At 34.8% G+C, this 18715-nt stretch overlaps 1 protein-coding gene across 7 annotated transcripts in view; it reads left to right on the forward strand.

Moving 5' to 3' along the window:
• Positions 1-18715, forward strand: part of PDE4D (phosphodiesterase 4D) — a 679443-nt gene that overhangs the window by 635336 nt on the left and 25392 nt on the right. For all 7 annotated transcript variants that reach the window (XM_088152876.1, XM_088152875.1, XM_088152878.1 and 4 more), the window contains one exon: positions 16983-17076. In XM_088152876.1, coding sequence (XP_088009002.1) covers positions 16983-17076 — 94 coding nt within the window. The remainder of the gene's footprint in view (positions 1-16982; positions 17077-18715) is intronic.

Below are 18715 nucleotides of genomic sequence, written 5' to 3' on the forward strand. Positions count from 1 at the left end.
AGGGATAGTATTAATAAGGGAGCCATCGCAAAATCTCCCTGGTCCCCTGATACCCCCAGATCACATAGCCAGTTCTTGAGGGACCGGAGGAATGTTGAGAGGCGGGCACCACAGCAGAGAAGGCCCACCTCCTGGGACCCGCCAAATGTACTTCTCTAGCAGACAGTATCTGCAGGATCCCTTCTCTGCCAGATCTGATGGGACGGGCAGATGTAATCGGGGAGAGGTGGTCCCTCAGATAACCTGGCCCCATGTCATGAAGGGCCTTAAAGGTCAAAACCAGCTAGATAGATAGACAGACAGATAGCCCTGTTAAATCCCCAAATTGTAACCAAGATCCTCTTTAGACAAAAATCTTCAGTTTTGATTTTCAGTGCTCATATTATCCTGGGATGGTGGTGTGTGCGCGTGTGTGCTGTTTTCTGTGTTATTTATCAATGTATTTTATTAAGAATTTATTGCTTTTAGCATTTTAAATCAAAGAACTTTGCAGGATGGATTAGAAAATACAAGAAATAAATAAAATAGCCAGTGAAGCTGGCTCAACGTTATCTGTTCATTTGGAGATTGGCGCATGCTAAATTACCCCATCCTTTCATTAAAAAGAGAGAAAAATATGCCGATTACATTGTGCATTTTTTACTCTAACTTTGGTTTTGCTGACTATGGATTGTGGGAGTTGAAATCCAACAGTTCTGGGGAAAGTTAGTCTGTAACTTCCTTCCCTCTCTCTCCCTGTTTCTGTGTGTAAGAACACTTGGATCAGTTGAGAGATTTTCTTGGTTTTTAATTCTGACCTGCCATTTAGACCGCAAATATGCATGGTTGCTCTGCAACCAGACTTTGCTTCTTTGAAGCAAACTTTATTGAGATGAACATTTGAAAATCAGCTTGAAATCCAGTGGGGGATTTATAATAAATTTAGACTGAAATATTACTCTTATAAAATGTGTACTATAATTGTGTGACAACTTCATTGTGGCTGAAGAAAAACGCCTAAGAAACACAACTCTAAAAGCAAATGATAGACAAATATAATGTTATGAGGTGTGGCCCTCTTGTGGCATCACTTGGGTTATTTTTTCCTTCTAGCAGTGTTTTGAAATGACATGGTACGCTTTTGAGCCAGGGCAACCCCATTAGCAATAATGGGTGAATTCATTTCCTGCTCTTGTTTATGCAGTCCTTTTTATTCGTCATTTATTTTTAAAAAAAATTATTTAATTTTTTTGTGTTACAATCTATCTTTAGGACTTCTTTTAACATATTCAAGTTTGGATAGGTTTCTTAAATGCATTACATTTCCTTGGTATATATATGAACTCTTGGTTATATGTGTGCATTATTTATACCTGATGATGAATGAATGCTGAGAAGGTGAATGTGGCCTGCAGGTTGCACATACTTTCATTTATTTTGTGGTATCAGTGAATGCCCTACTGCCTTCTCTTGTGGTTTATGGTATTTTAAATTTTGCCCTGCCCTCATTTGGTTCTAAGTCAGCTCTTGTAAAAAGAGGAAGAAGTAAAGACACTTGGATACACATTTTGCAGGGTACAGATCCCACCTGTAAACTGAAGCTTGCTTTTGCATCCACAACAACAGTAAGAATTCCTCTGAAAGCTGGGTAGAAAGGAATTATTTATTTCACATACCAACATAGGAGTTTATCCCACATACCAATACACAAGATGGACCATAGTTTGCTATCACATGAAAATATCTCTTGATCATTTACTTCTGTGTTTTCTAGAGTAATCTTTCTAAGCAGACACAGATCACTCTTGAGGGGAAAGTTAGAGAATTGTTTTCTTGCCATATTCATAAGATCTGAGAAATGGATAAGGAGAATACAGTTCTTCCTGTTTAAGAGCGAGTCCATGCTTCTCTGTCCATCATTTGAAATACAATCTTAGCTAAATCGGTACAGGAGAGAAAAGTTTGTCAAGGCTGTACGTAGCTTCATCTAGATGAGAACTGGAGTGTGGGTCCTTTAACCTGACTTTACTTAGCTTAATTATTGGAGTTGAGGGGAAAGTTTGAAATCAAGAAATCTTGCTTTGCTAAAAACCTATCCTGATGCCAAATTAGTCCAGGGGCTTCCACTTGCTAGTCCCCTCTTTTCCATGTCTGAATATAGTTTTAAGCCTGTGTATTTAAGCCCTTGTTCTTACTCAGTCCAGCAAGTTCAAGCTGCAGCTATAGCTCAAATGTAGACTTAGGCACTTTCACTTTTTTTCTCCTTAGTGAACACAGTAAAGAGTTTGGAGGGTCTCACTTTAGCTTTAGAAATAACAGTTGCTTCCCTTAACGTATTCTGTTCTGGCTTTTGTTAGCTGAAATAAACTGATCTGGTTATTAATTAACAACAGATGGATTCACACATCTTCCAAGTTCAGAGTTATTGGAGAACTATGCTTTGTATAAAGCATATTAAAAAAGAAGATAATATGAGCTATTGGCTACAATTCATTCTGTATACTTGAGATCTCTAACATTAAAAACAACAAAGAGATTGATGGCATATAAAGACTGAACATTATCATTTTGCATATATTCTTGTGGATTATAAAACCTTTTAGCAAATGCAAATTCATTATTTTTGTGCAAAAGACAAACACTGTCGTTTGGAATTAAGCATTAAGAATTTATTAAATCAAAAATATTATTGAGTTCCTATAGTTTTAGAGTTTGTAAAGTATCTCTGCATTTCTTAAGTCATCTGAAATACCCGTTTTTGGAATCAGGATGAAATACATTTCTTAAGTTAACTAAAAAATTCAATTTGCAAAAACTAAACATTTCAGCATAATTCAAAAATTCATGGTTCCATTTTGATTACAATAACCAGGACCAGAGTTTTACTGATGTTTCAAACATTTAAAAGTTACCCAAGCAGTTAAATAAGCCCATCGCCATGTAAAGGAGGAGATGGGTTTACTTAGCTGCTTGGGTAACTTTTAAAGTTTGTGCAAAAGCCTGCTTTGAACATCCAATCTATTGTATTTATATAGAATGGAAGAAATACATGTTTTACCAAAATGTTTTACTGTACCCATTAATATTCAGTGTGAAGTAAGAATTATTGATACTTTTAAATGTTTCAAGAAGCCCTATTCTCATTTTTTGCAAGATGTTGAAATGCAGAGCTCTGAAGAAATGAAGCATCTTGCTAAGCCATCTGTACTTTAACAGCTTGGTAAAATCTGCTTAGAATAGACTATTATCACTAGAGGGCAGTAAGTGCAAAATAATGAAATGGTATGGTGCCTATAACTAAGATATTCCTGAATCTGATATCTCACTGAAGGTGTTGGGGCTGTGTATTGGGGAGAGAAGGGAAAAATCTGGTGAACTACTGGCTTCTAGGTTAAGCAGTATTAGTGAAGTAACTTTATTCATACAAGTAAGGATTTCCAGGGCAATATATATCACAATTTGAATTGATAAATCAGCAATTCTTTTATTTTTATACCCCGCTTTATAATGTAGATTCATTGGTTTCAGATGTGTAGTTTAAATATTTTTTTAATAAAAATAAATCTTCTAGAGATTACTTATGATCAAAATACTTATTTATCTCTGCAAAAAATAATGAATACTATTAAGTCCTCATTTAATCACCACTCGTTCAGTGACTGTTCAAAATTGTGACAGTGCTGAACAAGTAGTAGTTACAACTAGTCCTCAATGTTCTGACCATTACAGTATCCCCACAGTCATGCGATTGCAATCCAGGCATTCGGCAGCTGCTCTGGATTTCCAACTGTCAGTATCTATAGTCACATGATCATGATTTGCGACCTTCCCTGCCAGCTTTCCACAAGCCCTCTCAATGGAGAAGCCGGTAGGAAATTGGAAATCGCAATCACGTGAGCTCCTTGCTTAACAACCTGCACAATCCTCACTTAACAACAATAACTGGGGAGTGCCAGAACTCCTGTCTCTAAGCAGTGCGGTCATGTAACGTCACGGTTTATGGGCACATCACTTAGCAACAGAAATTCCAGTTCCAATTACCATTGTTAAGTGAGCGCTACCTGTACACAAAGCCCTTGATCCTGATGTTTTCCTATTGATTGGTCTATATTATTTATTGACTTTCTCACTCCTATGCTACAGGGAGTTTACAGTGATGCCTTTTTCTATAAAACTTTCCCCTTTTCCTTAAATGCTGCTTTTATATCCGTAATTTTGAAGATTATGCAGCAATTTTGGTTGGAAGACTTCAAACTATATTATTTTTGATAGCTCATCCTGTATAGTCTGGCTTTATGAAAGGGTTTCAAAAATCACACAATACACAGTCTGATAAATCAGATTCAGTTGTGATTGTCTGGATTTTTTGTTTGCTAGTTTTATTTTTTGGATGCAGAGAACGCCTTTGATATGATGCAATTTAAACTTTTGGAGGATGTTTTGGTTAAGTATACTATTCCTTTCAATTCTGTTGATTGGATTAAAATGCGGTATTCTATCCTTTCAGTTAGGGTTATCACAAGTAAAGTTATTTCTTTTCTTATTAGGATGTCTTGATGAACCTAGCAGTGATGTCCACTTTCTCCTCTTTTATTTAATTTGATTTTTGTTCCATTGGCTTGTCTTATTTGGCAATATGAGGACGACATTTGGCTATCACATTTACTACAGTGTAATGTGATCCATTGGAAGAGAGGTGGTAAAAAATGTAAAAACCAAATTTACATCATTTACCTCAATTTTGATTTTTTGTATGATCACATAAGTGTACAAATGATGCAGTAATTTACATTGTATGCATATTTAGGACATAAATTATGTAAGTTTAGGGTTAATTTTCCTGATTTCAAACTCTATCATAAGGTTTTTTATTTTTATCTCTATTTCTTTGTGGAATCAAGTGATTTCTCTCAAAAACCATGAAGGGCACAATTTGATCTGATTCCTGTTTTAGTTATAAGTCCTTTGCTTTTCCTACATTTAAAGTCATTCAATTTTTTTAGTTCTCTTTACTTTGATCATCACTGTTGCTTATGCTCTGTAATGTTTTCTTCATTTCTTTTTAACTATTTATTAAGATTGTTATTCTTATGTAGCTGTTTTTCTTATTAGCTGCTTTGGATACCTAGGCTGTTTTTAAATGAGGTTTGATAAGCCTAGCTAGTACCCAGCACACTTACTTGCATGGCACAGAATTCTTTCAGTGAACTATATGGTATGAACATGGTAATTTAGCGTAATGTTAATGTTGCTTTGTTATGTAATGAAGTCTTGAGGTAGAATGAGGAAATTAAATTCATACTAAAATAAATTAAAATCTTATTTCAGTACAACCTTCTATGTCTATTCAAACCCCACCGCCTCCACCAATCCATTCCTTGGCACCTATTTTGTGAAAGCACCTTTGACATGTCCTGAAAATTCAAAATGTGTCCACAGGCCAAAACATTTGCCTGTCCCTGACCCAAAGCTATTTACAACCTTAAAAATAAAGATCAGAGTCTTCAGTTGCATCAAGCAGTTAGTGTTGATGATGCAACATGTAAACAAATGAATACTCTCCTAAAATAGCCACAAAATGTAATGTTATGAAATTGGGGGGGGGGGGATATATGTTACAAATTGTATTCCACTGTATAAATATAAAATAATTTATTTTTAAAAAGCATGCAAAAATATGGAACCACCATGTTTACTCTAAAAAAACTGGTACACAATAACCAGAAGTCTGAATAGTGCTATATTTACTGAACCCTTCAGCGCAGTAATATAGCACTATACTGTATTATATAGCAATCCATCCACAATTATGTGTTAAATACAATTGCTAATCTCAGGTGTAAACACAAATTGTGAAGCACACTGGAGTGTGATAACTATTTCGGGTCTTATCTGGAGTAGACCATCTAAACTCTCAACTTTTATCTGTACTGTGCCTCTCATTTCTTAGAAGTTACCTCTGTTCTTTCATTACATTCTTTCACAAGAAGATAATTATTTGTCCATGCACAATCTGCACCCAGACATAATCTGGCTGAGCCCTTGAATGTGTACAGTCTGAAGGCTATAGCTGTTGAAAGACCTAAACTAATTTGCTCTGCAAAGGGGGTATGTTATACCTTCCCTTTAGTATTAGAGGGGACAAGACTTTAAAGAGGAGCAAAAATAGAATGCTAAATATGTTATCCAGGTAATACTAAATAGGTAATGCTTGAGTAAAGGATTTACCATTTATTAATCTGAGAATTACCTAAGATTGCCGTGATCTACCTGAGACCTATATTGAACACCTGCTGAATCTGAATATACTGCCTGTTTAGAAATTGAGAGTCACTATATAAAGACTTGTCAAGATAGAAGATATGCATAGTGAGAGCAGAATTGTGCCCGTTGGCCTCATCCACTGTGCTTATTTAATATATTTCTGATAAAGAAACCTTCTGATAGAAATATTCTTGCATGTAGGTTCCATCTATGTGATAATGAATCTGAACTTAAACCTCTTTTGCATGACTCAGAAAAGATAATAAACACCAAACAGATGTTATCCATTTACTGAATGGTTATCTTTATTTACTGGACCTTGATTAAAGAAAAGCGTACACTAAAAACATTTTTTCCTAGGGGGAAAAAAACCTGACAAGTGGTTTCTAGCACCTAAAATATTGGCTTAATTCAGCAGTTGTAAAGATTTCAGTAATTGCTGAACTGGAATGGATTTTTTTTTTTTAATGGGGTATATTTAGACTACAAGGTTTTTCTTTTTCTCCAAATAATTTAAAATTCTATGAAACAGGGTCTCATAGCCTGTGACTTATCTTTTTGTTATCTGCTCATTTTTTTTTATTTTGAGCCATTTGTAAATAGTTCAGTACATGCAAAACCCTTTTAAGTAGAATAAATCTCATACTGTTGTCTAAATGTTATCCTTTAATATTAAGGCATGTGTTAATTATAACTGTTCAGTTTTTTACATTTATTTTACATTTGATTTAATAAGAATTGATGTTGTCACGTGCACATGTGATAATAGGAATATGGAAAATAAATTAAAAGTTAGTCTGATTTGGCAAGTCTGAAGTATTTATTTTTGTTGTGATTTGTTTAAGCTTTTTGAATGAAATATCAGCCCTGTAATTAGGTTACTCCACTTGTCCTTGACAAAGATAATCTCTGAACATCCTGCTCCCTTAATGTATATGAAGTCAGTCCTTAGAGAATCTGAATTTCTGCTGCTCAGTGAATTTTTTCTTTCTGTATTACTCTAAAAGTTGGTCTGTTTATTTTGTTGATGAACCAATCTCACATTTTTAAATGTTTGTCAAAGCACTTAACTATAAAACAAGAATGCTATAATTTTAAGAGTTCTAACATAAAATTCATTTTGTGGACTCCAAGTAAGTCTACAAAGTTTTATATACAGTGAAACGAACATTTGAAACACATATAGTAAATTCCTGGAACACATAGTTATACAAAGAAGCTTTAAGATACAACTTCATACTACTTCATATCCTCAGAATATATGGTATTTTTTAAAAGCATCTACATTTATAGTTTTAATTTCAAAACCTACTGCTTTTAAAGCAGTCATACTTTTAAATATAATTATGATTATATATCTTTACATTTGCAAACCAATACTTCGTTGGCTTGTGAATGTCTTAGTCTTTTCAGAAATATATTACAATGACATTTTCAGTGAAAACAGTGACGATTTATCAGATTAGAAGTATACACAGTAAAGTGAAAACAAAAGACCCACTTCCGAAATGTGAATATTACAGTCAAGAAAAATTTATTATTTCAGCAACCTGCTGAGTATATACTCAGTGGCAAATTTGACTTTGATTCAGTATAACAGAATACCTCTTGAGAAGCGTGGAGGGACAACATATTGCTGCTGGAAGCGATTCTTTGTTCACTGCTGCTTTTATCTTCTGATCCTAATCACTGATACACATAAATGTTCCAAGGAGGAGGTGGCATCCACAAGCAACCTTAGTTTAACAGATGCTGTAACAAAGAACAGATTTTGCCTTCTCACGTGTCTGGGTTTGACCCTCTGGTCACTGCTTTTCTCAAAGAGCCCTTCACCCACCTGTTGTTTGAACTTAGTTTCACAAGAGAAGACTGGTACAACTGCTTTTGGAAGCCAGTGGGCTTGATTGAGGTGAAGTTTATAGTCTATAGAATTTATAGCTCAATGTATCTGGAAGGCCCCATTTGAAGAAGACTGGTATAGAGATTCAAGGAAAGCATAGGTCCTCTTTATCAGGTTGAAACTGTTTAACACTTGGGCTTTTTTTAAAGCTTCAAATTGTCATTACAATATTTATAATATTCATATTCTTATCACTATCAATGCTAAATATTTAGTCATTTATCTAAATGATGGCTATATACCTGGTCTTCACTTCTTTTTATTTTTCTTGTTTTATTTTCCTGAGGATTTATCTGTGGAATTCTGCATGTTCCTATATATATACCTGTATAAAGCTGATGTAGCAGAATTCTGTGTAACAAAAGGATTGCAGTCAATGCTCACTTGTGAACGTTGTTAGTCAGTAGGAACAGTCCAATCAGTCCACAGCTGAGCACTGTCCGTCCACTTCAGTGAATCTTGTGTGTGCACAGCCTCCCTTGAAATGAATAAAGAATGAATGTGCTGCAACAGCATTCTCTGATTGACCTCATTAATTCAGAACAAATCAGCAAGTAATATAATGAATAGTGTGGCTTAGTTATGTGGTTTCAAATATTTTCCCTACTAAAAGAAAACGTTTGTGGCTCATTACAAATTCTCAGTCCAGCCAAGAATATCAATCCATGTACTGAAATTGTTTGTACAATTTTTTAAAAGAAATTTTTCATTTTTTATTAAACTTCGAGAACTTTTCAATTAAAGTCTCTGTTAAAATGTTAGTATGTGGAAATACACACACACACACACACACAATAGCAATATGACTACATTACTATTGTATTAAAAAACTGGTTTTGAACAAGTTTAACTCTTGAATTTATCCCTTACATGTTCCCATTCATTGCTGCTTGCTTTTAGTTATAAACTCTAAAATTCTGTTAAGTATTAGAACGTAAGCTGAGAAACTGTATTAAAAATGATCTGTAAATCTTGTTTGTCAGAACATAATGTAACAAGATGGTTTGAATTAAAGAAGATGCTGACTCATAGTATGCTAGAGAAGTTGGGTGTCGTGAGCCTAAAGTTTACATACATAATGCCAAATCATGGCTTAGCATAGCGTAATATGTGAATGAGCTTCCTGACACTTTTTGAATACCACTTCAGCCATCCTTCTTCAATATATTAGTTTTGTAATGTATTGGACTACAACTTCCATTAGCCAAGATCTGAGTAGCACCAAGGTGAAGAATGTTATAAGAAGCAGGCTCACTGAAACGGTTTTAAGAATGTAATGCAGCTTAAAGGTTATAAGCACGCAAAATAATGTTCTTAACTCACTGAAATATTTTAGGATGTGCTACTGATTTACTTCCTTGACTTCCTATTTGTGTTATGGAGGTGGCTAACTTACTTTACAAAGTGCTGAAGTAACATTGAAATTCTTTGATTACACTGTAAAGAATTTGCTGTCTGTATGATTTAATCTAGAACAAAAAATGTGTTTTACCCTGTCTTTTTATACTGGAAATTCATAATGGGAATCTAAAATCTTTTCACATGTCTTCACATTTGACAGATCTTAGATTAACACTCCATCCTATGAAGTGGAATCCATTTCATATGAATTGTGTTATTTTAAGGTGTCAAAGAGTATCTGTTGCATTTGCTTTGGAATACTAGAATGATTTTCCCCCAGTAATGTAATTATGTTTGTTAGGACACGAAAGGTAGGAAAGTTACAGTGATGTTACGTCTTTTTTCTTGAATGCAGGTGTGCATATACCAAACAGTTCAACTAAGCACCACTCTTTTCATCTGATTTCTGCCATAAATTAACTTATATGCTACTAGGTGGATCAAAAGCTTTTTGGATTTAAGTAATAATAAACGCTTTGCGTTGATGTTATCAGAATGAGATGCAATTGAATTGCTGCATGTAGGGATTTAAAACTGCACATACACATACACAAATCTACATGTGCCTGGGAAATATGTTTTTTTTTAAATGATAGAAAGCTAAAGAATTCAGCCCAAATGACATTTAGCCTGAGCAAAAGAACCAGCTATGCTTATTTGACTGAGTTCATTGAGCCTCTCTCACTGAGCTAATAAATGTTACTGGCACACACAAAAAGTTAAGCTAATTAATCATGTCTGCTTTGAAATAATGCTGCAGGGAAGCCATTATTAAATGGCATTTAGCACAAAAGAGAACTACCTTCTTCCCAAGAGATTCTGCCATGAAGACCAATCAGAAACTAGCACACACATGTCACGGCTTTCTCTGCTGCTTTTATGTATTTTTGGCTAGAACAGGATTGGCTCTTATCTGAGTTTTATGGGAGGGTTTACTTGACATCCCTGCAGATCCTTATTTGGAAGGCTGTTGATAGAACAAGTCTTTTCCAGCAGTTGAGCATCTTGATATACATAATTCATCAAGTCGTGCTGTTCTGGAAATATGCAGATCTCTGTCTGCTCTTCAGATTTCTGTTCAGCTTGTGCAATATGTCTTTCAAGCCAGGTTCTTGAATTTTACAGCACTTTGGAATTTGGCAAATGGCTCCTAGATAATCGAAGATCTCCTAATTGGAACACCAGTTAAATGATCTTTTATATACCTAATTGCAAGAAATTTATAAATCAACAGAACTGAGAATAAAAATTCAGTTAAAAGGATTCGGCATACTTTCTTTCCCTGTATCTCAGTAATAACAGAGGACTGAAAAATTCTGCTTTAAATTGGTAATATTAAAAGCATCAAAAATGCCCGAAGCAAACTATTTACTGTCAGTATCTTGGGGCTACATAAAGGTAGGAATTTGTTTTAAGAACTTTCTAAATCTTATTCGTTTGCATGCAGTGTTTGCTTGAACATTGATTTTTTTTTTTTTGTATTATAGATTGAGGCCTTACTGATATATTAAAATAGCTTTATAATATGTAATTGAAAACAATGAATTTCCTCTAGCATTCACTTATGCTCAGAGGTACCTATAACAAAGTTGTTGTGCAGTCCTTTTCATGTATACTCAATAAGGCATGTTCTCAGGTTAGCAGCTATAGCTTTTAGGGTTGTGTTTTGGGGAAATTCAAGCTTTGACTATTGTCTATTTTCCATTTCCCAAGGAGGAGATTATTAAGGAGCATATAAACAATAAAGTCTAAATGCATACTTTCGTACTACTTTCTGAATATGCAAAGATTTCAGTTATTAAGTTTATATTTTCTGCTTTCTGTGTATGACACACATCTTAAAATCGATTAAAGCCTTTCTAAAATAGTGAGTGGTTGGAAATGGTCTTTTCCTCTCACTGATGATATGAATCTTAACTTGCTGAGAGTTAATTTATAAAGCTTCAGCAACAACTACAACAACAAAAAATAGATTGGCTTGTCCCTTTATCTTGACCTGTATACATATCATTATATATATTGTGATATACAAAGTTAAATCTGAGGCAGAACCATGAACTTACCAGAAAACCTCCTGCTATTTATATTCTAGATACTCAGAATTTCAAGGAACAACATGCCCTTTTTCCATAATACCTTTTTCTAAATAAGTTATCACTTAGTCAAAATAAAAATTAATACCTTGACTTAACAAGGATGATATTGCATGTAAAAATAGGTTATCCAAATGTTGTTATCCCTTTTGTGTGTGGACCTTGCTTGTAAAAAGGTGCTGTATAAAGAAATAAATAAAGCAACTGGAATTCTGTGCTTCTGCAATCAATAAATAGCAACAGAAGATTATCAGATTTAGCCATGATAGTAGCAGTTCTTCATATTAATAGGACAGAGTGATGAAGTTGGACTAGGATAGATTTTTCCAGCACAGTGGCCTGGAGGTGAACCACACTGCCTGTAATCCAAATAATTATACATGGTGAGCACTATGTTGGAGGAGGTTGGATTAGGTAAACCCTGGATCTTTGTTCTTCTTTTAAAGTCACTGGGTGGCCTTGGACAAACCACTGAAGTAGCGAAGCCCCTATGTACATGTGGTTTGATTCCTAGAATAAATTGGAGTGAATAGCAACTCAACCCAAGCAATCATCTTTCTGAAAAGAGGATCAGCACACCAACTGTGACGTAGTGGATAACAGCCCAATATGCTGGTTTAAAGCAGCACTTTAACAATGTGATAGTGTACTGGGATGCTGAGTTTTTAACATAACTGTTGAATAAATACTAATGAGCAAAATAAGAATCTTAGTAACTGAGGCATGATAGTTTAGGCCTTCAGTAATATGCAAATGTAGTAAAGTCTTTTTGTTGTTGCTAGTAATACCTTTCATTAAACAAATAATAGTTTATACTTTTCTTGCTTTATTACTATTAATGTTATGAGTTTTGTGAGACAATTCTTTCTCACTCCAGATTTAAGACATTTTTCAAGCTGAACAATTAATGTTCTTATGACTAATTTCATACAAAATATATATTTCAATTTAATTCTTCCCTGAAAAAAATTTAGCTGAGATATTTATTTATTAGACCCAAATAATTATAGATCATAATTATCCTTTTCCTTAAAAAATAAGTTGGGTTTCAAAGGAAAATCAGCAGAGTGTGCTGTAATATTTCTTGGACCATCTATTCCTATTGCCTTTCATTTTCACATATATCTCCAAATGGCTGACTGGGACAAACTGGAGGGTAGTTTGGATTTGGAGAATATATATCCTTAATTGCTAATGGACTGAAAAATATATAATCGGTGCATAGCTTCCACATGTTTTAAGACTCATTGAAGTTAAAATGAGGTATGAACCTAAACTGTGTGATCTTATGCATGCTCATTGGGGAATAAATCTCATTGTATTTTGTGGGACTGACTCCTAGTTAAGTGTACAAAGGCTTTATCCCTAATATTCTGTGTTACACTGCTCAGAGCTTTACAAGACTGAAGGGTAGGAAGAATTGGATCTATACTATATAGACTACATCTCTTTCTCATTGCATATTTTATTTTGATTTTTTTATTTATTTATGATTTGTATTTTGGGATTAACTAAAGCCAATCATAGGGTCACTCTTCTTCCTTTGGTTCACTGCTTTTGTGGATTAAGTCAAGTGATACTGGGAACTTAAATTAGGAAAAGGTGAATGATCAACAGCAAAGTAATCTTGCAGACAAAAGTATGCTGCTTCTTTTATTCTTGCTGAGTTGATCATCTTGACTCAAGCAGGACTTGGTAAAATGATGGCTGACATGAAATCATAGAGGTGCTTCTCTTCTGCCTTTTGAACACATCATAGATTTTTATCGTAGCAACAGTTTCCTGATACCCAACTGAGGCCCCCAGTGCGACTAGCAACAGATTGCATTCCATCTTCTAAGGTGGAGACCAGCATAAGGATTTTGTGTTGTAGCAGAAGGAATGCTTACATTCTAAAGTATCAGAGGGCAGTGATACCTATGGTTTTTCTGAGAATATCAAGGACGGCTTTGGGAATGAGGTTTTACCTTATGTTAGCGCATTCTTTTCCAATTGGACAATAGTGAAGTTTAATATATTTAGACAGGACCAGTCTCCTTGGCGTAACCTTCCCTCTCTCCTTTAATTATTTTGCTTCTGGCCAACGTTCTGAACAGACTCAAACAACTGTATCTAGTCACAATTTAAGTTTCACTTAATGGCCTTGACAAATCTTCAGTCTATGGTATTGCGGCAAAACTAAGGAATAAGCTCTATGTATTTGCCCAGCACACACTAGAAGAAATGTTGCTCTCAACCTGAAGCTCTTGTCTAGGGAGCTATTCCTCCTGTTTGACCATTTTCAGAATGAATAAAGTCAGCTGCCCTGGAATCTTGAGATAACCAGGTGTGGCACCCCTTCAGGACAAAGCAGGCATTTTAATTAGGTTCCAGTTTTCTTCCCTGTTGCCCTATGATGAAGAGCCATCTTCAAAGGGAAGGCTATATGGCTCCTTGCCTATTGGCTAAAAAATAAGTTGTGCCCGAGCACAGTAACTTTTTGCTCTCCTGGATTTGAATATATTTCCCAGCTTTAGAAGGGAATAGGCATACCTTATTCCTTGTCTAAAAGATTTGATCACTGCATTTTCCTAAATACACTTGTCTCTCTCTCACAGCAGCATTCTCCAAATTATGACCCTCCAGATGTGTTGAGGCATGGCCAGTTCGGGCCAGTTGCTGCCGCAACATGTCTAGAGAGCACCAGGTTGGAGAATGCTGCACTGAAGCAAAATACTAAGGGTTAAAATAACATCCTGTGGCTCTCCTTGTGGAAGCCTTTGTGGAAGATTACCATACACATGCTTGTTTCTACTGCCAGATAATATCCAGTGATAGAAAGTGTCTCACTATCCTCTTTTATTTCACCCAGAGGGCCTGTTTTAGAATGAGTGTGTGTGTGTGTGTGTGATTTTTATCAAGTGAGTAGAGAGCCAGTTTGAGGTAGTGGTTAAGGCACCAAGCTAGAAACCGGGAGACAGAGAGTTCTAGTCCTGCCTTAGTCACAAAGCCAGGTGGGTGACCTTGGGCCAGTCACTGTCTCTCAGCCCTGGTGAGGAGGCAATGGCAAAGAATCTTGCCAAGAAAACTGCAGGGACTAGGATGGGCTGTCACCAGGAGTCAACGCTGATTTGAAGACACAAAAAATAAAAATTATAAAGTGAGTAATGCTCAGTGGCATACAACCTCTCTCTAAAATATTATCTTTATAAATTTTATAAACTTTTAATGCTCCCTAAATATTTTGGACCATATCTCCCATATTTATGGCTGTTAGCCTAGATCTGATGAAAGCTGTACTCCCAGTCACCTGGACAGAACCTGCTTGTATATTCTTGGCCTATATATTGCTGAGCAAGCAAATCAGTGTCCTATTCATCCAGAGATTTACAAGCTAAAATAGGAATGAAACATGTGAAAAGCAGTATGCAGAAAATTTTAAAAAGCAAATGAGTAGGTAGGCTAAAGGAAAAATGTAAATAGGCTTTAAACATGCATCCTCACCCCAGTTAAGTTTTCAACATTTTTGTTTAGCGTGTAGATTATAACTGATAATATATAAAGGAACGGATAACAGACTGATATATACATGAGTAGAACAGCAAAACATATTCTGCACTCAGCAGCACTTTGCAGATTATCCCACACTGGATTATTTTCAGACAAGACTTTACTTGTGTAATGTATATTATCCATACACTGAGAGCAAATATGGAGAAGAAACATGTGTATGTGAAGGTACATTCTTGACAGAGCAGGCTATACATTCAAAATCTGATGGGAGCAAAAAATGGTGTAGCTTTAAATCAAATTAGGGAATATTCCCAGACAGTAAAGTGGAAGCCAAATAGTATAAACAATGCATTTCTAAAGAATCCAGTGGTTAGCTTTTCTGAATGTGGAAGACTTGAGTAAACTTTAAAATTTTCATTTTCTTAGCATATGGAAAAATCAGTCTGGGTTGTTTTATTCCCCCAGAGACTTTTTAATCCTCTGTTTTTTAAGCCTTTTCTAGCCAGGTTCTTTCCATATGTAATGTAATGGATAAAAACTCATAATTCCCAGGCCTCATAATAATTGTCTGGAAATTATGATAGTTTTGGTTCAGCACTACAGGAGACGTGAACATAGGATACCCTGGAGGCTCTATGTCTTTGCTGGGCTGATGGAAATCAGCCTTATCACCCTCTCTGACTCATCAGATCAGCCATTCAAGTCACAAAAGGTGCTTTCCTGAGCATGAAACAAATGATGGCAGACCTTGAACCTCACTGCTTCTTGCTAAATTTTTGTAGGCCTTGAATTATTAAAGCAAGAACAATATTGCAGTAGAAGGCTACTGCAGAAAACCTTGCAATACTTTTGTTGACGAAACACAAACTGCTTAATAAAACTGAGTCACAAACAGTTCTGTCTTCAAAAGCTTGTAAACCCACACTTGCAAAATTGTTATCAGGATAGAGGTCTGATTGTCTGCCACTAAACTGACTGTAGTTGGGATAATATAATCACACAGTTAGAAAGCCGAGGGAACTATTGGAGGGCATGTTTTTTGATCATTCAAATAGCTTACTCCAACCTTCACAAGTGCCTCCAGAAGGGTTCATCATCAACTCATACTCTTCAATCAGCATGTTGAAGACTGTGGAAGTTAAAGTGCAATCTATCTGGAGGTCACCAAATTGGGAAAGCTGGTTTCTCTATTCTTTTACATGATCCTCACTTTACTAAACTAAGTTTTTTTTTTTTTAACCTGTACATGTTCTGCTTTATAAAACAGCTATATCCACAACAAAATTAGAATACCTAGTTCTCAAAGCAGTTGGATCATTATTTATTTATTGCTTTTAAAATTAGGTGTGTAAACTTAGATATACAGATGTTTAAGTACATAGACAACAACTGATGACCTTTTTTTATTCCTGCCTATAGAAATGCCTAATGTTGCTACGTGATTTGAATTATTTCCACTGGAGAGGGTGGCTTGTTGACATCACTTAAAAAATAGGAAATTAAGAAAATTGTTTTCTTTTTTCTTGAGAACATAGGTGGGATGTCTGTATAGTAAACCTTTTATTTACATTTTGTAAATAGGATGAGAGCAATGAAATTGATCTCTACTCATATCCACCATCAATTTTTCAATATCTCTTTATGTAAAATAATGCATGGAATAATGCATTTGGTGATGTCTGCTTTGACATTTTCCCTGAGAATCTGATTTTAGTTTTCATTGTGCCATTGAGCTAAGGTGGTTTACTGAATTGAAAATGTGAATAAATCTGTTAAAAAGGTTCTTAAACAATTGTCATGCCAGATATCCATTTACTGGCCACTGACATACACTGTTTTGCTTTTCTTTGCAGTTTAAAAGAATGCTCAATCGAGAGCTAACCCACTTATCTGAAATGAGCCGATCAGGCAATCAGGTCTCTGAATATATATCCAACACATTTTTAGGTAAGCATATGATTATAAAAACTAGTATTCCTTGTGCTTTTTTCCTTTGATTCCACTACCTACCATATTTTTCTGTTCTGTGTATTTATATGCATATTATAAAGCAAGCATTGGTTAATTAAATACCATGTCTGCTTTTATTTTACAACATGAGTATTCCTTTATATTGAATGAGACTTTACAGTGTTCACGAAATACTATTGGATGCTGTCTCAGATGTGATTTTCACTAAATGTGTATGTATATTGTGTGTGTGCTCCTGTATCAGTCAGAGATATTCTAAGATCTTCAGCTTAACCACTCCCTCAGAAATATAGGAAAGACTAATCAAATTAAAAGGGCTGCCCCGTTGTCCCCAGATTGGACCTGACTATTTTAAGTAGCTAAGGAAAGCTTTAATTTTCTGGGCAATTAGATACTTGATGAATAGAAGAAATTAGGACAGACCTATTTTTTAATAGTAATTTTATTAAAAGTTACAATTAAAGAGATAAAAACTAATACAAACTAAAAAAATAAATGAATAAAAAGAAAGAACAGAAAAGAAAGAAAAAATAAGAATATAGTAAAGAAAAAGAAAAGAAATATATAAAGAAATGACTTCCCCCTTCATCATAACAAGTATAAACAATTTTAATAACTTCTCACATTCTCTTAAAATATAACAAATGATCTCTTCTTCCCATATCCCATTTCTTATAAACAACTCCTCAAAATCTCATTCAGTCCTGATCAGCAAAAGTTCATTAAAGGTTACCAGAGATAATAACATATCTATTTTAACCTTGATCAAATAAACCAACTTTATATTTCTTCCTTTTACTTTTAACAATCTTGATCATTAGGCCCTTTAAATAATGACCTAGAATTTTATTTCTTTTCATTTTTTCTTTGTCCCTTCTTACAAAATTCTGCAAAGCTTTAACAAGTCTCTTGTAAATCCAATATAGGAAAATTATCCAGGTCACTCTTTTGGTTTGTTATTTGTATATCCCTTTTAATTATTAAACATCAGCTGGTTTCATTTGTATGTCCAATGAAACATATTTTTCTATATCATTCCTGTAGCCTGTCATTTTTAAATCCACTTTCAGATCAATCTTAGTCTTGTCCAGTAAAACCCGTTGCTCTTCCATAACATCTTTTAAACACAGTCTATCTATAGAGGCAGACACTCTTAAAATGAACTTCTGGGTCCATTGTTCAAAAATATCCTTCAGTACGTCCAGTGTTAAGGTATTTGGCTCCATTCTGTATTAGTAAATCAAATTCAAGTGTTCTTATCCTTTAATTATAATATTTAGTTCCTTCTGGTTCCCTCTAGTGTCCAACCTTCAAAGTCCCATCTTATCTTTTTTTTTTTAAAGAATTCAAAACAAAGGCATTTTCCTGTGGGAAGGATTCTTATAATTAATTCCAAAATCTTATTTCAAATCCATCTGGACCCTTAGTCCATTTGTAGCTTTCCACAATCAAAGTTCTAATCACCCTTTTGCTGTTTATTCCAAAAGAAAAAAAATTAAGTCCTTAAACTTGTATTTAAAATGCTACGGATTGAAGGAAACTCACCCAGTGCTGTAAAACATGTTGATCCTAATAGCCGAAAAACAGTTAACAACCAATTTCTGAAAGTGATTAG

Source organism: Python bivittatus, unplaced genomic scaffold (genome assembly GCF_059951505.1).
Source record: "Python bivittatus isolate LINGU-HERP-01145 unplaced genomic scaffold, Pbiv_v1 ctg000570_np1212, whole genome shotgun sequence".
NCBI lineage: Eukaryota > Metazoa > Chordata > Lepidosauria > Squamata > Pythonidae > Python > Python bivittatus.